General features: G+C 38.1%; 1 protein-coding gene across 2 annotated transcripts in view; it reads left to right on the top strand.

The window, feature by feature from the left end:
• CFAP44 (cilia and flagella associated protein 44) overlaps window positions 1-14,100 on the top strand; it is a 143,747-nt gene that overhangs the window by 103,433 nt on the left and 26,214 nt on the right. For both annotated transcript variants that reach the window (XM_027867421.1, XM_027867415.1), the window contains exons 25-26: window positions 950-1,471; window positions 7,582-7,785. In XM_027867421.1, coding sequence (XP_027723222.1) covers window positions 950-1,471; window positions 7,582-7,785 — 726 coding nt within the window. The remainder of the gene's footprint in view (window positions 1-949; window positions 1,472-7,581; window positions 7,786-14,100) is intronic.

Below are 14,100 nucleotides of genomic sequence, written 5' to 3'. Positions count from 1 at the left end.
AAATATTTGAGGTGGAAGTGAGAGAAGTAGAAGTGTCATTGATAAGTATAGACTTCTCCTAGTAGTTTGTCTGTGAAAGGAAGAAATATAGAACCATAACTGAAGAGGCTGTTGAGGGTCAAGTGAAAGTTCTTTGAGGGTGGGGGATAAATGGATCATATGTTTGCAGATAGCAGAGGAGCCATTAGATGGGGAGAGACTGAAGATTAGAGGTCAGGGGTATCATTTGGGGGGCAATCTGGAGAACATGGGAGGCTGTAGGATGGATAATAAAAGCAAGAGGGGCTGGCTTTGGTGAGAAAGGCTACCTCTTCATTAGAGGAGTAAAGGAGGACAGGAGGGATGAAGACACAGGGTATTTATATATTCTTCTTGTAAAATGGCACAGCCACAAAGGGGATACATACATATGTGTACATATATACATATGTATACACACACATATCTCTTGGAGCAAGAAACACAGTAAAGAAACAATCAGTAAGCAAGGCTGTGTGAGGACAAACAGGGGTTTATATGACTCAGTTATGCTACAGTATCATTAGGAAGGAATTCTTTGATTGGGGAAGGGGGCAAAATCCATCCTTAAACTATCTCTGTGGCCTTGGGCAAGGGACTTAACCTTTGTATGCCTCACTTTCCTCATCTGAAAAATGGAAATAATAACATCTACCTCTTAAGGATTGCTTTAATAATCAAATAAGGTATTTGTAAAATACTTCACCAAGCTTAAAACATTATATAAAGAGTAGCTATGATTATGATATCTAAAGTAAGTCTAGAAGAGATGAAAAAAGTAAGATTAGTAGGGAATAGGGCTGATCATTGAAATAATTAACATGGTTTAGTCAATCTAATTATATTTTAAGAGGATGAAGATTGACCTTAGCATAGATAGGCACTATGTGACAATTTCTGTCATTGTGTTTACTTTTTCTTCTTGTTCCAGGCTCATGAAAAGAAGTTTAATATGAACAAGTGCATTATCTCTCTTCGAGACCAGAAAATTGCTGTTATTGAAGAGATCCAGTGCCTGGTGCAAGAGCTGAAAACCATTCACTCCATCTTGCCTGAAGGGAAACATCTTCCTATTCCTGAGGTTCCCCAATTACAGCCCGAGGAAGTGCCAGAAAAAAAATACCAGTATGATGAAGAAATTCTCTTGGAGTTTAAGCTAGAGCAGGAGAAGAAAGCTGCAGAGGAACAACAGAAAGAAGCAGAGGAACAGCAGAAAGAACCAGAGGAAGGATTTATGGGCTTTGGTACAGGGAGAGTTAAAAAAAAAATCTCTCTCAAGGAAGGGGAGCTTATAAGGCAAGATTCTAAGTCAGGAAAAATTCCTCTGGTGGCTATCCCAGAAGTTCAGAAGCCAGTGGAATTTCCAAAGACGGAGCCAACTGAAATGGAATTGGAGATCCTGAAGAGGGAAGAGATCAGGAATGTGTACACGCAGCAACATGTGATTGACAGGGTGAGGGCAAAGGGCAGTTATCAATGAAGAATTCTTCCCTAACTAGGACTAGAGTTGAGGAGGAAAGAACTAGAATGGTTTGCCTCTTTACATTTTCTCCTTTACTATTTTTCCCCCACCCTCAACCCTGATCACCCCACCTGCCTTGGGTTTAGGTAACTAACGTCTTGCCCACTTCTCCACCTCATTATGGGAGAAGCCAGTCAGAGATGCTAACGATTACCTTCAGAATATCCAGCTTTCATCAGCTTAGAACACTGAGCTTGGACTTCTGATACTCTGTTTAAAAAGTAGAGAAGATACTAGTGCTTTACACTGGGTTTTTCCCCACTTGGGATGGAGCCCAGTTTGATCGTTAATCAAGGGCAAAAAGATGTTAATGGGATTCCTGGCCTAGTTTTCTTATCCTTTAATATCCTTCCCTCCCCTCCCTTTTTTAGCTATCTGAACTTTACTTTTCTAGCTGGGTAACCTTGGCCCCAGAATTTCTTCAGGAACAGGGAAAGGGCTTACCACCCTACAGTTGTTTGTCAACCAGCTAAAGGCAAAGTTAGAAAAGAAAGTAGGGGCAGGGCCAGTAGAAGGGACACTCTAGACCACTTTTTAGGTAATCAGAACTCAAATATAATGAAATCTCTCCAAGGAACTTGACCACCATTATGTTCCCCCTCAATCTCTTTTCATAAGTAGATTATTTGGGGCTGCTATGTGGTGCAATGGATAGAGCACTGACCCTGAAGTGAGGAAGACCTGAGTTCAAATCTGACCTAAGACACTTGACATTAACTGTGTGATCCTAGGCAAGTCACTTAACCCCAACTACCTCACCAAAAAAAAAGTAGATTATTTGATGGGGACTGTTAAGGTGATGGCAATATTTGAAATGTGTTCTAACTGAAGTGGCAAGTATGTTCTCTCCTTGAGAAACATCTGTTGATACTTTGAGTTAAGTTGATATTTTGAGTTCTGTAATGACTCATTATTGCCAATCTAATTAAGTCTTTCCTCTACTTGACTTTCAAGGTCTTTCAAAATTTGGTGTCACCTTATCCCACCTACATTCAACATCAGTATTGCTTAGTTGGCTTAAGTCCTTAAGTCCTCTGTTGAGAACCTCTGTGGATCATTTAAACACAATTTTCACCAAGCTAGCAGACCAGACAAAGAATATACATTTTAAAAGTAAAACATTTAATTAGGTCTAAAACATTTGGCAAAGGAGTAGGGAAAATAATTTCCACATACATAATCTGGTACCCAAACAAATAGTAGGGGAAACAATTGTCTTTAAGATTCATGTTACTGGTGTGGAGAATGGCATGGCAACTGTTTCTTGCATGGCCAGAGCAAAGTGGTAGAGGAGGGAAGAACCACTCACAGAGCATCTAAATCTACCCTGCTTACACATATCTACCAATATCCACCATTTTTTTTTCATGGCAAGAATTCCCATGGTTCAAGGTAAAGAATATTGGGTCATCCTGTCTCTGCTACTGACGACCCATTTGATATTGGGCAAGTAACTTAAGTGCTTTTAGTGTCTGTCTCATCATATATAAAATGTGGAGTTTGAACTAGAGCCCTTTGAGCTCTAAATTTGTTGTCACATTATCCTCTCTCTTCTACTTTCAGCTTGTGGTTAGTAGCCAGCAATCAAACTGTGCCGCTACCACCCCTTTCTTAGAAGAGGTACCACTATAATCACTTCTCAACAAGGTTACCCCTTTGTCTTCTCCTAAGTCTTGATTTCCCTCCTGATGTATGCAGTTCATGTACACAGTCTTAGAGGACTCTTAAGTCCCAGGAATGCCCGTAAGGCCTATCCTTGAGGCCCAAAACCTCAAAGGAAATACATTTCTTCCCCCAGCCTTGTTCCTGTTACATTTTTCCTCTCAAAAAAATTTTATAGGGGCAGTTAGGTAGTGCAGTGGATAGAGCACTGGCCATGGAGTCAGGAAGATTTGAGTTCAAATCCGAACTCAGACACTTGACACTAGCTGTGTGATCCTAGGCAAGTCACTTGACCCCAGTTGCCTAAAAAAAAATTGGAGTCCCTGCAGATTACACTAGATCTAAACAGATGCACAGCTATAGTTACACATAATAAAACATCCATTAATATGCATGTAGCGTAGTCAAAGGAAACTATATAGGTCACATGTAGATATATGGTATGTAACATAGAAATTAGGACCAAATACATAGAACACATGCAAAACTATAATACAGACATCACTTAGCAAAGTTGCATACAGTAGACCAACACAGAAGTCACATGCAAATATATAACACCCTATATGGTTTCATACAAAATGAAATTATATATACTCCCTTGGTGTACACCTTCTGGCTACGTGAATAATATCTTTGACCAATACCCTGGGAGCATTATGTTAGCTTATTCATGGTCATATAATTCTGACACTTTGGTGATGACCTACTGTCACTTCTGTACCCCAATTCTCTTAACCCTGGTTGACAAGTCAGTATTCTCAGGCTCTCATAGCTTCAGTGACAGCTTTAAGCAGTGGATGGCCCAGGCTTAATGCTGTCATCTCTCATTCCCAGAAAGTCAGGCTGTATAGGTGACCTGCATTCCCTTGGGTCCTCCCCAACTGAAATATTAGGCAAGAAAGGGCTCAGCCTCCTCTCTCACTATTCAGACAGAAGTTTCCCTTCAGGGTAGTTCAGTCTTGGCAGGTTTCCCAAGTCCTGAAGAAGATATCAACCTGCGGTTTCCCTTTCATCTGGATATTGGCATTCAACTCAATACAGCAAAAATCTACTAAGCACCTCTTATGGGTCATGCACTATGCTGGGTACTGGGGATACAGAGACAAAGAAAGAATAGTCTTTACAGTTAAGGAACTTGTGTTCTATGGGGGATGGGGAGGGATAGACATGCCATGTACAAAAATAAGCAAATATAAAGTATATGCAAAGTAATGCAAACTATTCTTAAGGAGAGGGAGTGTAAATAAAATCAGTAAAGTCTTCTAGTGAGAGGTTTACTTGAGTAGGGATCCTATGAGCCAAAGATGTTGAAGGAGCACATTCCAGGCATAGGTGATCACCTTCAAAGGCAATGAGGTAAGAGATGGAAGATTGTGTCCAGGAAACAGCTAACAAGTAAGTTTGACTGGACTAGAGAGTGGATGAAAGAATATAATATAAAACAAGGTCAGAAATGTAGCTGCAATGGTTGCATCAGCACTTGAGTTGGTATGAAGAAAAATGGTGAGGATCACACAAAGTTGGAAATTTTTTTTAAGGCATTTGGGGTTAAGTGACTTGCCCAGGGTCACACAGCTAGTATAAGTGTCAAGTGTTTGGTCTGAGGTCAGATTTGAACTCAGGTCCTCCTGACTTCAGGACCAGTGCTCTATCCACTGCGCCATCTAGCTGCCCCTACAAGGTTGGAATTTGGCAAGGTATAATTGGTGATAGGGCGAGGAGGCAGCAGAATCCAAGGATAGCGTATGGTGGAACTCATTACCCATAGGGTCAAGAATGTGGGAAAAGAAGGAAGATTAGAAGAGTGTTGATCAAGTGAGAGGTTAGGGAACCAAGGACAGGCTGGAGTTTTAAGTGTTCATAAAGAACCAGTTTATGAGGATTGAAGAAGGAAAGACTGGAGGATAGGAGACTGTGGTCAGAGAAAAAATTTTAATAATATTTCATTTTTCCAATTATATGTAATGACAATTTTTAATATTCATCTTTACGCAATTTTGAGTTCTGAATTTTTCTTCCTCCCCTCCCCTCTTCCTAAAACAGTAAGCATTTTGATATAGGTTCTATATGTGCAATCATGTGAAACATATTTCCATGTTAGCCATGTTGTGAAAGAAGAAACAGACCAAAAGGAAGAAAATATGATAAAAAGAAAGTGAAAATAGTATACTTTGATCTGCATTCAGAGTCCATCAGTTCTTTCTCTGTATATGTATAGCATTTTCCATCATGAGACCTTTGTAATTGTCTTGGATCATTGTATTGTTGAGAAGAGCTAAGTCATTCATATTTGATCATCACATAATGTTGCTGTTACTGTGTACAGTTGTTCTCCTGGTTCTGCTCATTTCACTTTGCATTAGTTCATATAAGTCTTTTCAGGTTTTTCTGAAATCTGCCTGCTCATCATTTCTTATTGCACAGTAGTATTCCATTATATTTATATATTATAGCATGTTCAACCATTCCCCAACTGATGGGAGTCCCCACAATTTCCAATTTTTTGCCACAAAAAAGAGCTACTATAAATATTTTTGTACATATGGGTCCTTTTCCCATTTTTATGTTCTCTTTGGGATACAGATCTAGAAGTGGTATTGCTGGATCCAAGGGTATGCACAGTTTTATAGCCCTTTGGGCATAGTTCCAAATTGCTCTCCAGAATGGTTGGATCAGTTCACAACTCCACCAATAGTGCATTAGTGTCTCAATTTTCCCACATCCTTTCCAACATTTATTATTTTCCTTTTCTGTCATATTAGGTGTGACTTCAGAGTTGTTTTAATTTGTGTTTCAGAGAAAATTTTTTCAGGACTTTGCATCATGGAGGAGGAAGAGTTTAAGGTGATGGGTAGATAAAAGGGTATGGTTTGTAAGGTTCTTATGAACCTTAAATGAAGAGAGTTTGTTGAATGATAGTAGGAGAGGGACTAGAAGTGGCAATGAGTATCTAGGGTTATGTTTCCTCCTATCCCAAAAATGTTTTTCTCCTCTCCTCTAGGGTTATTCTGTTCCATCCAGTGCTTCAGGGAGCATGAAGGAAGAACCACTTAATACTAGGCAGGTAGATAAGAGATGACAAGTTTTCTGAAGCATAAGAAGATAGAAAATGTCAGGGCAGCTAGGTGGCGCAGTGGATAGAGCATTGGTCCTGGATTCAGGAGGACCTGAGTTCAAATTTGGCCTCCCACACATAACACTTACTAGCTGTGTGACCCTGGGCAAGTCACTTAACCCCATTGCCTAGACCAAAAAAAAAAAAAAGTGTGAAGCAAACAGATCTAGGATAAAGGGGCATTTGTTAATAATAGACTGAAGATTCCAGAAGCCTTAATGAAATGGGAGGGCAGAAAATGATGTGGATCATGGAGGGGTGGGACTGAGAGACATAGGGATTAAGAGATAGGATGAGGAAAGGATTTTTACCTCAGCAGATGCTGACGGAGTTGGAAATTTTTCTGCCTTACAATGGGGAGCTGAACTTGGGTAAAGTATAGTTCCTCACTGACACTTGACTCCTAGAGGTCCTAGATTTCTTGTAGTTATAAGATCCAGGTGGCTGCAAAAAAAAAAAAAAAAAAAAAAAAAAAAAAGGGCAGTGATTAGGTCCCTGGGAACTTGGCTGAACTCATGCCATACAGCTATTCTGTATTCTCATCCCAAGACTGCAGGGGATGGGGCACATCTATGACTTACCCTGTAAGTGGCACAGTCTCTCACCTCTTGATCTTTGAGTCCACAGTGTGTGTGTCTGTGTGTGTGTACACACAGACACACACATACATATATAATACACATACACACACATAATATTAATATGTATTCTAATTCAGTGTTACCTTTGGCAAACAATCTCTTTTCATTTGGTAAGTAAATCAGATGTTTGCTGGTTAAGCACTTTCTGGGCTCTTTTGGTCTCTTTGTTGTGACAATTAGTTCACATTAGTTAAATTCCCTGATGAAATTATCATAGTTGGTATTGATGTCAGTTCTGTTGTTCATTTTCCATTTTTCCTTTCTTACGTATTTCTTGATGAATTGACTCACAGGTATTTTACATAGTTTTGATTATTTTGGATGAAATTTTGTTTATCAAAAACTTCTGGTTTTTGTTATTGATACATGTTTACCCGTTATTGCATCCCCAGTATAAATTCACTTTGGTTAGAGTTACTCTTTTTTTAGAAACATGTATTAATGCAGTCTTTTTGCTAGAATGTTTAGCATAATGAGAAAACAATAGACTTTAGTAAAAAAAAAGGCATTAATTTACATTCCCATCCAATTCATCAGCTTTTAGAAAAAAATTTTGCCTTTTTGCTTTAATTTCTCTTTTACCTTTTCCTCCCTATTTCTTCATCTTTTTTCCATTCCAGATCAGAGAACTCATTATTACATTTGATGCAGAATTTCGTCTCCTGAGGCACCAGAAACTTAAATTAGATATTGAGATGAAGTTAGCTGACCTGCACCATGTAACATTATTTCAAGAGATGCTTCTCCTTAAGAACTTTGAAAAACAAGAGAACATACTTCAAGAACGTGTCAATTCATTGGACAGAGAGCAACAGGACATGAAAGTATGTATACCTTATATTTTTTTTCTACTTTATGAAAGCATGTATACTTTAAGGAATTTAATTTGTTAATACTATATTAAAACTCCTGATCGACTAGGGATATATAACCCAAATATTTTGACTCTCTTTCTTCTGCTGCCTTCCCCCTTCCTTCCTTCTTTTCTCCATCTACTCCTACTGTTTTATTTTCTCCCCAACTTCCTCTGTGCTTCCTATCTTTTATATATCATTCTCCTTAACTGCTACACTTCGGCTGTTTTGGAGAGAACTATTCAAATCACAGATCAAACTCCTGCCAAATACCCCAGCTCAATTGTTTGATATATCAGAAACACACAACTCTAATAACAAAACCATTTAATTAAGATATGAACCAGTATATATAATAAGAAAATGAACCAAGTAGTCAAAACATTCTCCATATTCCAATATAAGTCTCCTGTATCTCTGGAGGATTTATAATATAATTCCCTTTATTCATTCTAACTCCCCAGCATTGCAGGTGTGCACAGCCACATGGCTGTTTGCCTGGTGAACATTGCACCATTTGATTGGTAGATGCTTACTGTGTAAAGTGGTGTGTTTCTTGGAATCTTTCTTGGGAGTCCCTTAGGACAGATAGCAATTGCCTAACATCTTTCAGAGGAAAAGGTGGGTGGTAAAGTGGCTAGAGCATGAGGCCTGGAGTCAGTAAGATTCATTTTCTTGAGTTCAAATCTGGCCTCAGACACTTATTAGCTGTGAGACCTTAGGTAAGTCACTTAACCCTGTTTGCCTCATTTTCCTTATCTGTAAAATGAGCTGGAGAAGGAAATGGCAAATCACTCCAGTCTCTTGACTTGTTTATTTATGTTGAAGCTCTCAAAGACATTATTTTTCTTTTTTTCTTTTAAAGGGAAAAGGAAACTATTAATGAGACATCACAAAATGAATAATTACATTGAATTTGAGGTCAACCAAACATGACTTTTGGATTTAGTTTCCTTATAAGCTTTTGTAATTTCCCCTAAGAGCTTAATAAATGCTTTTTCGTTGACATTCATTTATATCAGCACATTGTGTTTGATAGATTCCAGGAAGTATTAGACTGGAGAGCTTCTTGGGGACCTTCACTGAATTGCTCTCTCTCTCATATGGAAGCATCGTCCTGAGCTCTTCATGCACCACAGAGCCTTTATTTCCTATAATTACTATCTAAATTCTCTTACTCCTCCAATGTGTCATTCTGTTCTCTCTCCTAAATACCTCACTTCTTGGTCCCATGCTTAGCACAACGGAGATCCGGTATCCACACCAACCCTCAGAACTTCTCTAGTAACCTAGGTTTCAGAGTCACTGGTATTGTTATCAGTTTACCCTCCTCATGCCCTGTTATCTACTGGGCACTTAACTAGAACATTTATTCTAGGTCTACTCACATCCTCCCCTTTCAGAGTGCCATCCTGAAGTGAAGGAGGTGAGGATATTGAATAAGATATTAGTACTTTCGTTTTTACCCGTTGAACTGTCTTTTAGGTGAACTTGAACTTTTTGCTGTTAGAAATAAGTCATGTAGCACTCAATAAGCTTAATTTTACAAGAATTATGCCAAAGACTGGATTTTCCCAAGGATTGGAACTTCTTCACTCTGTCTTGTCTAGTATTTGGTGCCGATGAAAAAAGGATCACAACCAATAAGTCTAGTACAATTATGTGAATGTTGAAAATACCAACTTATCTTCTTTATAAGCTTAATGTGAGAACCTTCCTCTGTTCAAATCAATTATGAGAAATAAAAGAGTTAAGTTTGCACATAAGTAGATAAGAAATCGGCACAGATAGGCTAACTTCTCAGTCTGGGGGCAGGGAAGTGACAACATAATCCTAGGCACATAATGTATGTTGAAGGTGGGGCATATAAGGAAGATTGTAACCCAGAAGGATTAGGACCAATCCTGATCTAGAAGGGAGGAGTTAGGCAATTACTAACTATAAAGCTTGCTCTGGCTTCTGTACTTGGCACACCCTCCCCTTCAAAGGAGGTGTGCCCACTTCTCTTGAGAATGGAAAGGATGCACTTCAACCTCTTTAACAAAAAGTCTTTGAGACACCAGTCTTTGGAACTGAGTCTGGAGTCTTCTTTATAACACCAATGAAGAAAATTCAGTTTAGTATACTGATCACTTAGGTCTGCAAACAATTTAGCTGTTGGTTCTCTTAATGTGCAGTCTGGGTCTAGTGGAAGAAATGAACCCATATCCATTAGTCTCTCTAAATGAAACCAGGAGATGCATGGAAGTTCTCACTAACTGGAGGAGACAGCTTACAGGCTGTCTTCTTAGAGGCAAATAAAAGAGTTGTGAATTGCTTTTATAGTGCACCCAAAGGCAAGAAGACACATTAATTTATAGTGCACTTGGTTATCTTGACTTGGAGCATTCATGACAAGCAGAAGCAACAGCTACTATGGACCAACATCTGTTGCATGGTAAGAAGAAGTAGAAGAATTCTATGAATGACTCCACAAGAGAGACAGCAGGAGGCATGAATGGTGTCAAGATTTCTCCACAGTGTTCATCTGTTTGGTGGTAGGCTTAAGGGTTTTTGGATCAAACTAGACTTTCATTCCATCCTCAAAAGACAGCGATCGTCAAGGACTTCTGATGCAGTGATGATTGGAGATGAGAACAAACCTCTCCCATATTCCAATCTAGACCTAACTTGTTTGGATAGTTTCAAGACTATCTTAATATTATTGTTCAAATAGGGGAGAAGAAACAAGTGTCCTTTCAAAACCTTAATGTCTTCAAAGGGGTACTGAAGAAGTTAAGAAAAAACAGAGGTAGGGAGATGGTGGTCGATTGGTATTATTCTGGGAGGATTGAAGAAGAGAAAGAGAAAGGAGGATAAAAGGAAGGTAATTGTTTAGAAGGGAAAAGGTGGAACTTGCTATTTCTCATTATTGAATGTGTGAAGAGAAGAAGGCTTTGCAAACATGGAGGAAGAGGTGTGGGGAAGAGGCATCTGTTGAGCTTCAGTCTTTATTAAAATGGACAAATGAGGGTTGAATATGCACACTTACAAACCGACAGGTAAACAAGCATGCTTAGGGAGAGGAGGGAAGTAGGGGAGAGGATAATACTAGGGAAGGAATAGTCACAAGCAAAAAACAAACAAACAAACCATCCTGATCCTTAAAGGGGAGATTAAAAGGAAAAAAAGGAAAGAAAAGAATTAGAATCTAAAGGAGATGTCTATCAATTGAGGAATGGCTGAACCAACAGTAGTATTTGTAGTAGGAAGAAATGAAGAAAGAGAATTCCAGAGAAATCTGGGAAGTATGAACATGACAGAGTGGAGTGAGCAGAACAAGGGGAACAATTTATTCAAAGGTAACAGTACTATAAAGAAAAATAACTGAAAGATTTAAGAGTTCTGATCAATGCAATGACCAACAGTACGTCCAAAGGACCTGTGATGAAGAAACATATTACCCATCTCCTGACAGAGAGGCAAAGGACTCATGGTGCTGAAAGAGACGTACTTTTTTGGGATATTACTCCTGCGTGGATTAGTTTTGCTTGATTACACTAATTTGTCACAAGTGACTTTCCTCCCTTTCTTCCATTATTTATTTTTTTTTAGGGGGGGGAAATAATGGGATAGGGAGAGGAGAAGTTAGCAATAGTGAAATCCACAAAAAGTCAAATCAATAAGCATTTATTAAAACCTACTCTGTTCAAGGCACTGTGCAAAGCACTGAGGATACAAAGAGAAGCAAAAATAGTCCTAGCCCTCAAGGACCTTACACTCTAATGGGGGTGAGGGGAGGGCCATCAAAACATTTTTTTTTAATTTGCTGAAGGGAAGAGAAGGAAGTTCAGAAAAAGGCACAGACAAGCAGAACAATTTTGAAAGTAACATGGAATTCTTTATATACTTTTTACAAAAGCAGGCAGTGTAAAATGAAGATTTACTGTTTCATATACAATCCTCTTTTTGTGTCCTGATATGTATATGGGAATACTTTATTGTTTAAGTTTAGAATAAAAAAATTAAAAAGAAAATAAGGAGATATTTAATTTTTTTAAACAAATGTAACATAACTTGACCCAAATTTGTTCTGTGCTCTTCCATGTAGTTCCTTGGGGGAGCTAGCTATACGTGTACTTCAACAATACTACTTTTGCCTAAAACACTTGTGAAACTCTTCTTTTTTAAAATATTAATTTATTTTTAGTTTTCAACATTCACTTCCATATGCTTTTGAGTTTTAAATTTTTCTCTCCCTCCTTCCCCGCCTCCCTCCCCAAGACAGCATGCAATTGGATATAGGCTCTACATTATACTTTCCTATTAAACATATTTTCACATTAGTCATGTTGTAAAGAATTAGAGCCAATAGAGGGAACCATAAGAAAGAAGAAACAAAACAAAAAAGAAGGAAAAAAATAGTAAATAGTATTCTCCGATCTGCATTCAAACTACATAGCTCTTTGTCTGGATGTGGATAGCATTTTCCATCATGAGACTTTGGGAGATGTCTTAGATCCTTGCATTGCTGAAAAGAGCCAATCTGTCAAAGTTAGTCATTGCACAACATGGCTGTTACTGTGTACAACATTCTCCTGGTTCTGCTCACTTCACTCAGCATCAGTCCATACAAGTCTTTCCAGGTTTTTCTGAAGTCTGCCTGCTCATCATTTCTTATAGCACAATAGTATTCCATTACATTCATATATCACAACTTGTTCAGCCATTCCTCAGTTGATGGGCATCCTCTCAATTTCCAATTCTTTGTTACCACAGAAAGAAGTGCTATAAATATTTTTGTATATATGGGTCCTTTTCCCATTTTTATGATCTCTTTGGGATACAGCCCTAGAAGTGGTTTTGCTGGGTCAAAGGGTAAGCACATTTTTATAGCCCTTTGGGCATAGTTCCAAATTGCTCTCCAAAATGGTTGGATCAGTTCACAATTCCACCAACAATGTGTTAATGTTCCAGTTTTCCCACATCTTTTCCAACATTTATCATTTCCCTGTTTTGTCATGTTAGCCAATCTGATAGGTGTGATATGGTACCTCAAAGTTGTTTTGATTTGCATTTCTCTAATCAATAGTGATTTAGAGCATTTTTTCATGTGACTATAGATAGCTTTAATTTCTTCATCTGAAAACTACCTGTTCATACTCTTTGACCATTTATCAATTGGGGAATGACTTGTATTCTTATAAATTTGACTTAGTTGTCTATATGTCTTGGAAATGAGACCCTTATCAGAGAAACTGGTTATAAAAATTCCCAGTTTTCTACTTCCCTCCTAATCTTAGTTACATTGGCTTTGTTTGTGCAAAAACTTTTCAATTTAATGTAATCAAAATTATACATTTTGCATTTCATAGTGTTCTCTATATCTTGCTTGGTCATAAATTCTTCTGTTCTCCATCAATCTGACAGGTAAACTATTCCTTGTGAAACTTTTCTTTTAAAACGTTCTTCAAAACCAGTTTATGAATCACACAGAAAAATCAGCCTCTGGCTTTATTTTTCACACTTGTTAATAAACTTTATACCCCAGACTCTAGAGCCAATATGTGGCATTTTGGTGGGTAACAGGCACGTAAAAGAAACATAAACCTCTTTAAATATTTAAGGGAGTCTATTTTCTCCCTGAGAGGAAACATGGTATAGTGGCATAGAGCTCTGAGTCAAGAGGACTTGAGTGTAAGCTCTGCCTGTGATGCTTATTAGTTATGTGACTCATAGCAAATTGCTTAATAACTTAGTGTCTCTGGAAACTCTAAGATTGTCAACTGCAGCCTTTCATTGGCTGAAGGAGTTCCTGTGGTAGGAGTTTCCAATGCTGATGAAATCATAGATCTGGACCAAAACCAACCAACCAATAAATTAACAAATAAACAAACAAATACAGTTCTCACTTTCACGTCGTGGCAGTTAGGGGCACAGTGACCCTGCGATCTAGAAAATCCATGTAAAATTTTTTGTCCCTCCCCTTAGAACCAGAGAAGAAGCTTGAATTTTTTCTTTTTCTTTTATGGGGTAGTTACAGTATTAAAAGATAAAATATGTTGATATTATACAATATTATACATATATTTTAGGCATTTCTGAGTTTCTAAGCTTTTTCTGTGTCATCTGCTGGCCTTCATGTGTTGTCTGCAGCTTTTGCAAAACTCTCCCAAAATTCCCACTTAATTTCTTATGTAGACCTTATATCAAGACCACAATGGGGAAAGTCATGATGGGAAAGGGATAATTGTAGATAAGTAGATAGATAAAGGAATGAATGAACAAATAGATAAATAGATAATA

The sequence above is a fragment of the Vombatus ursinus genome, unplaced genomic scaffold (assembly GCF_900497805.2).
Source record: "Vombatus ursinus unplaced genomic scaffold, bare-nosed wombat genome assembly UNPS02001419.1, whole genome shotgun sequence".
Taxonomy (NCBI): domain Eukaryota; kingdom Metazoa; phylum Chordata; class Mammalia; order Diprotodontia; family Vombatidae; genus Vombatus; species Vombatus ursinus.
This window is presented reverse-complemented; position numbering and strand designations above follow the sequence as displayed.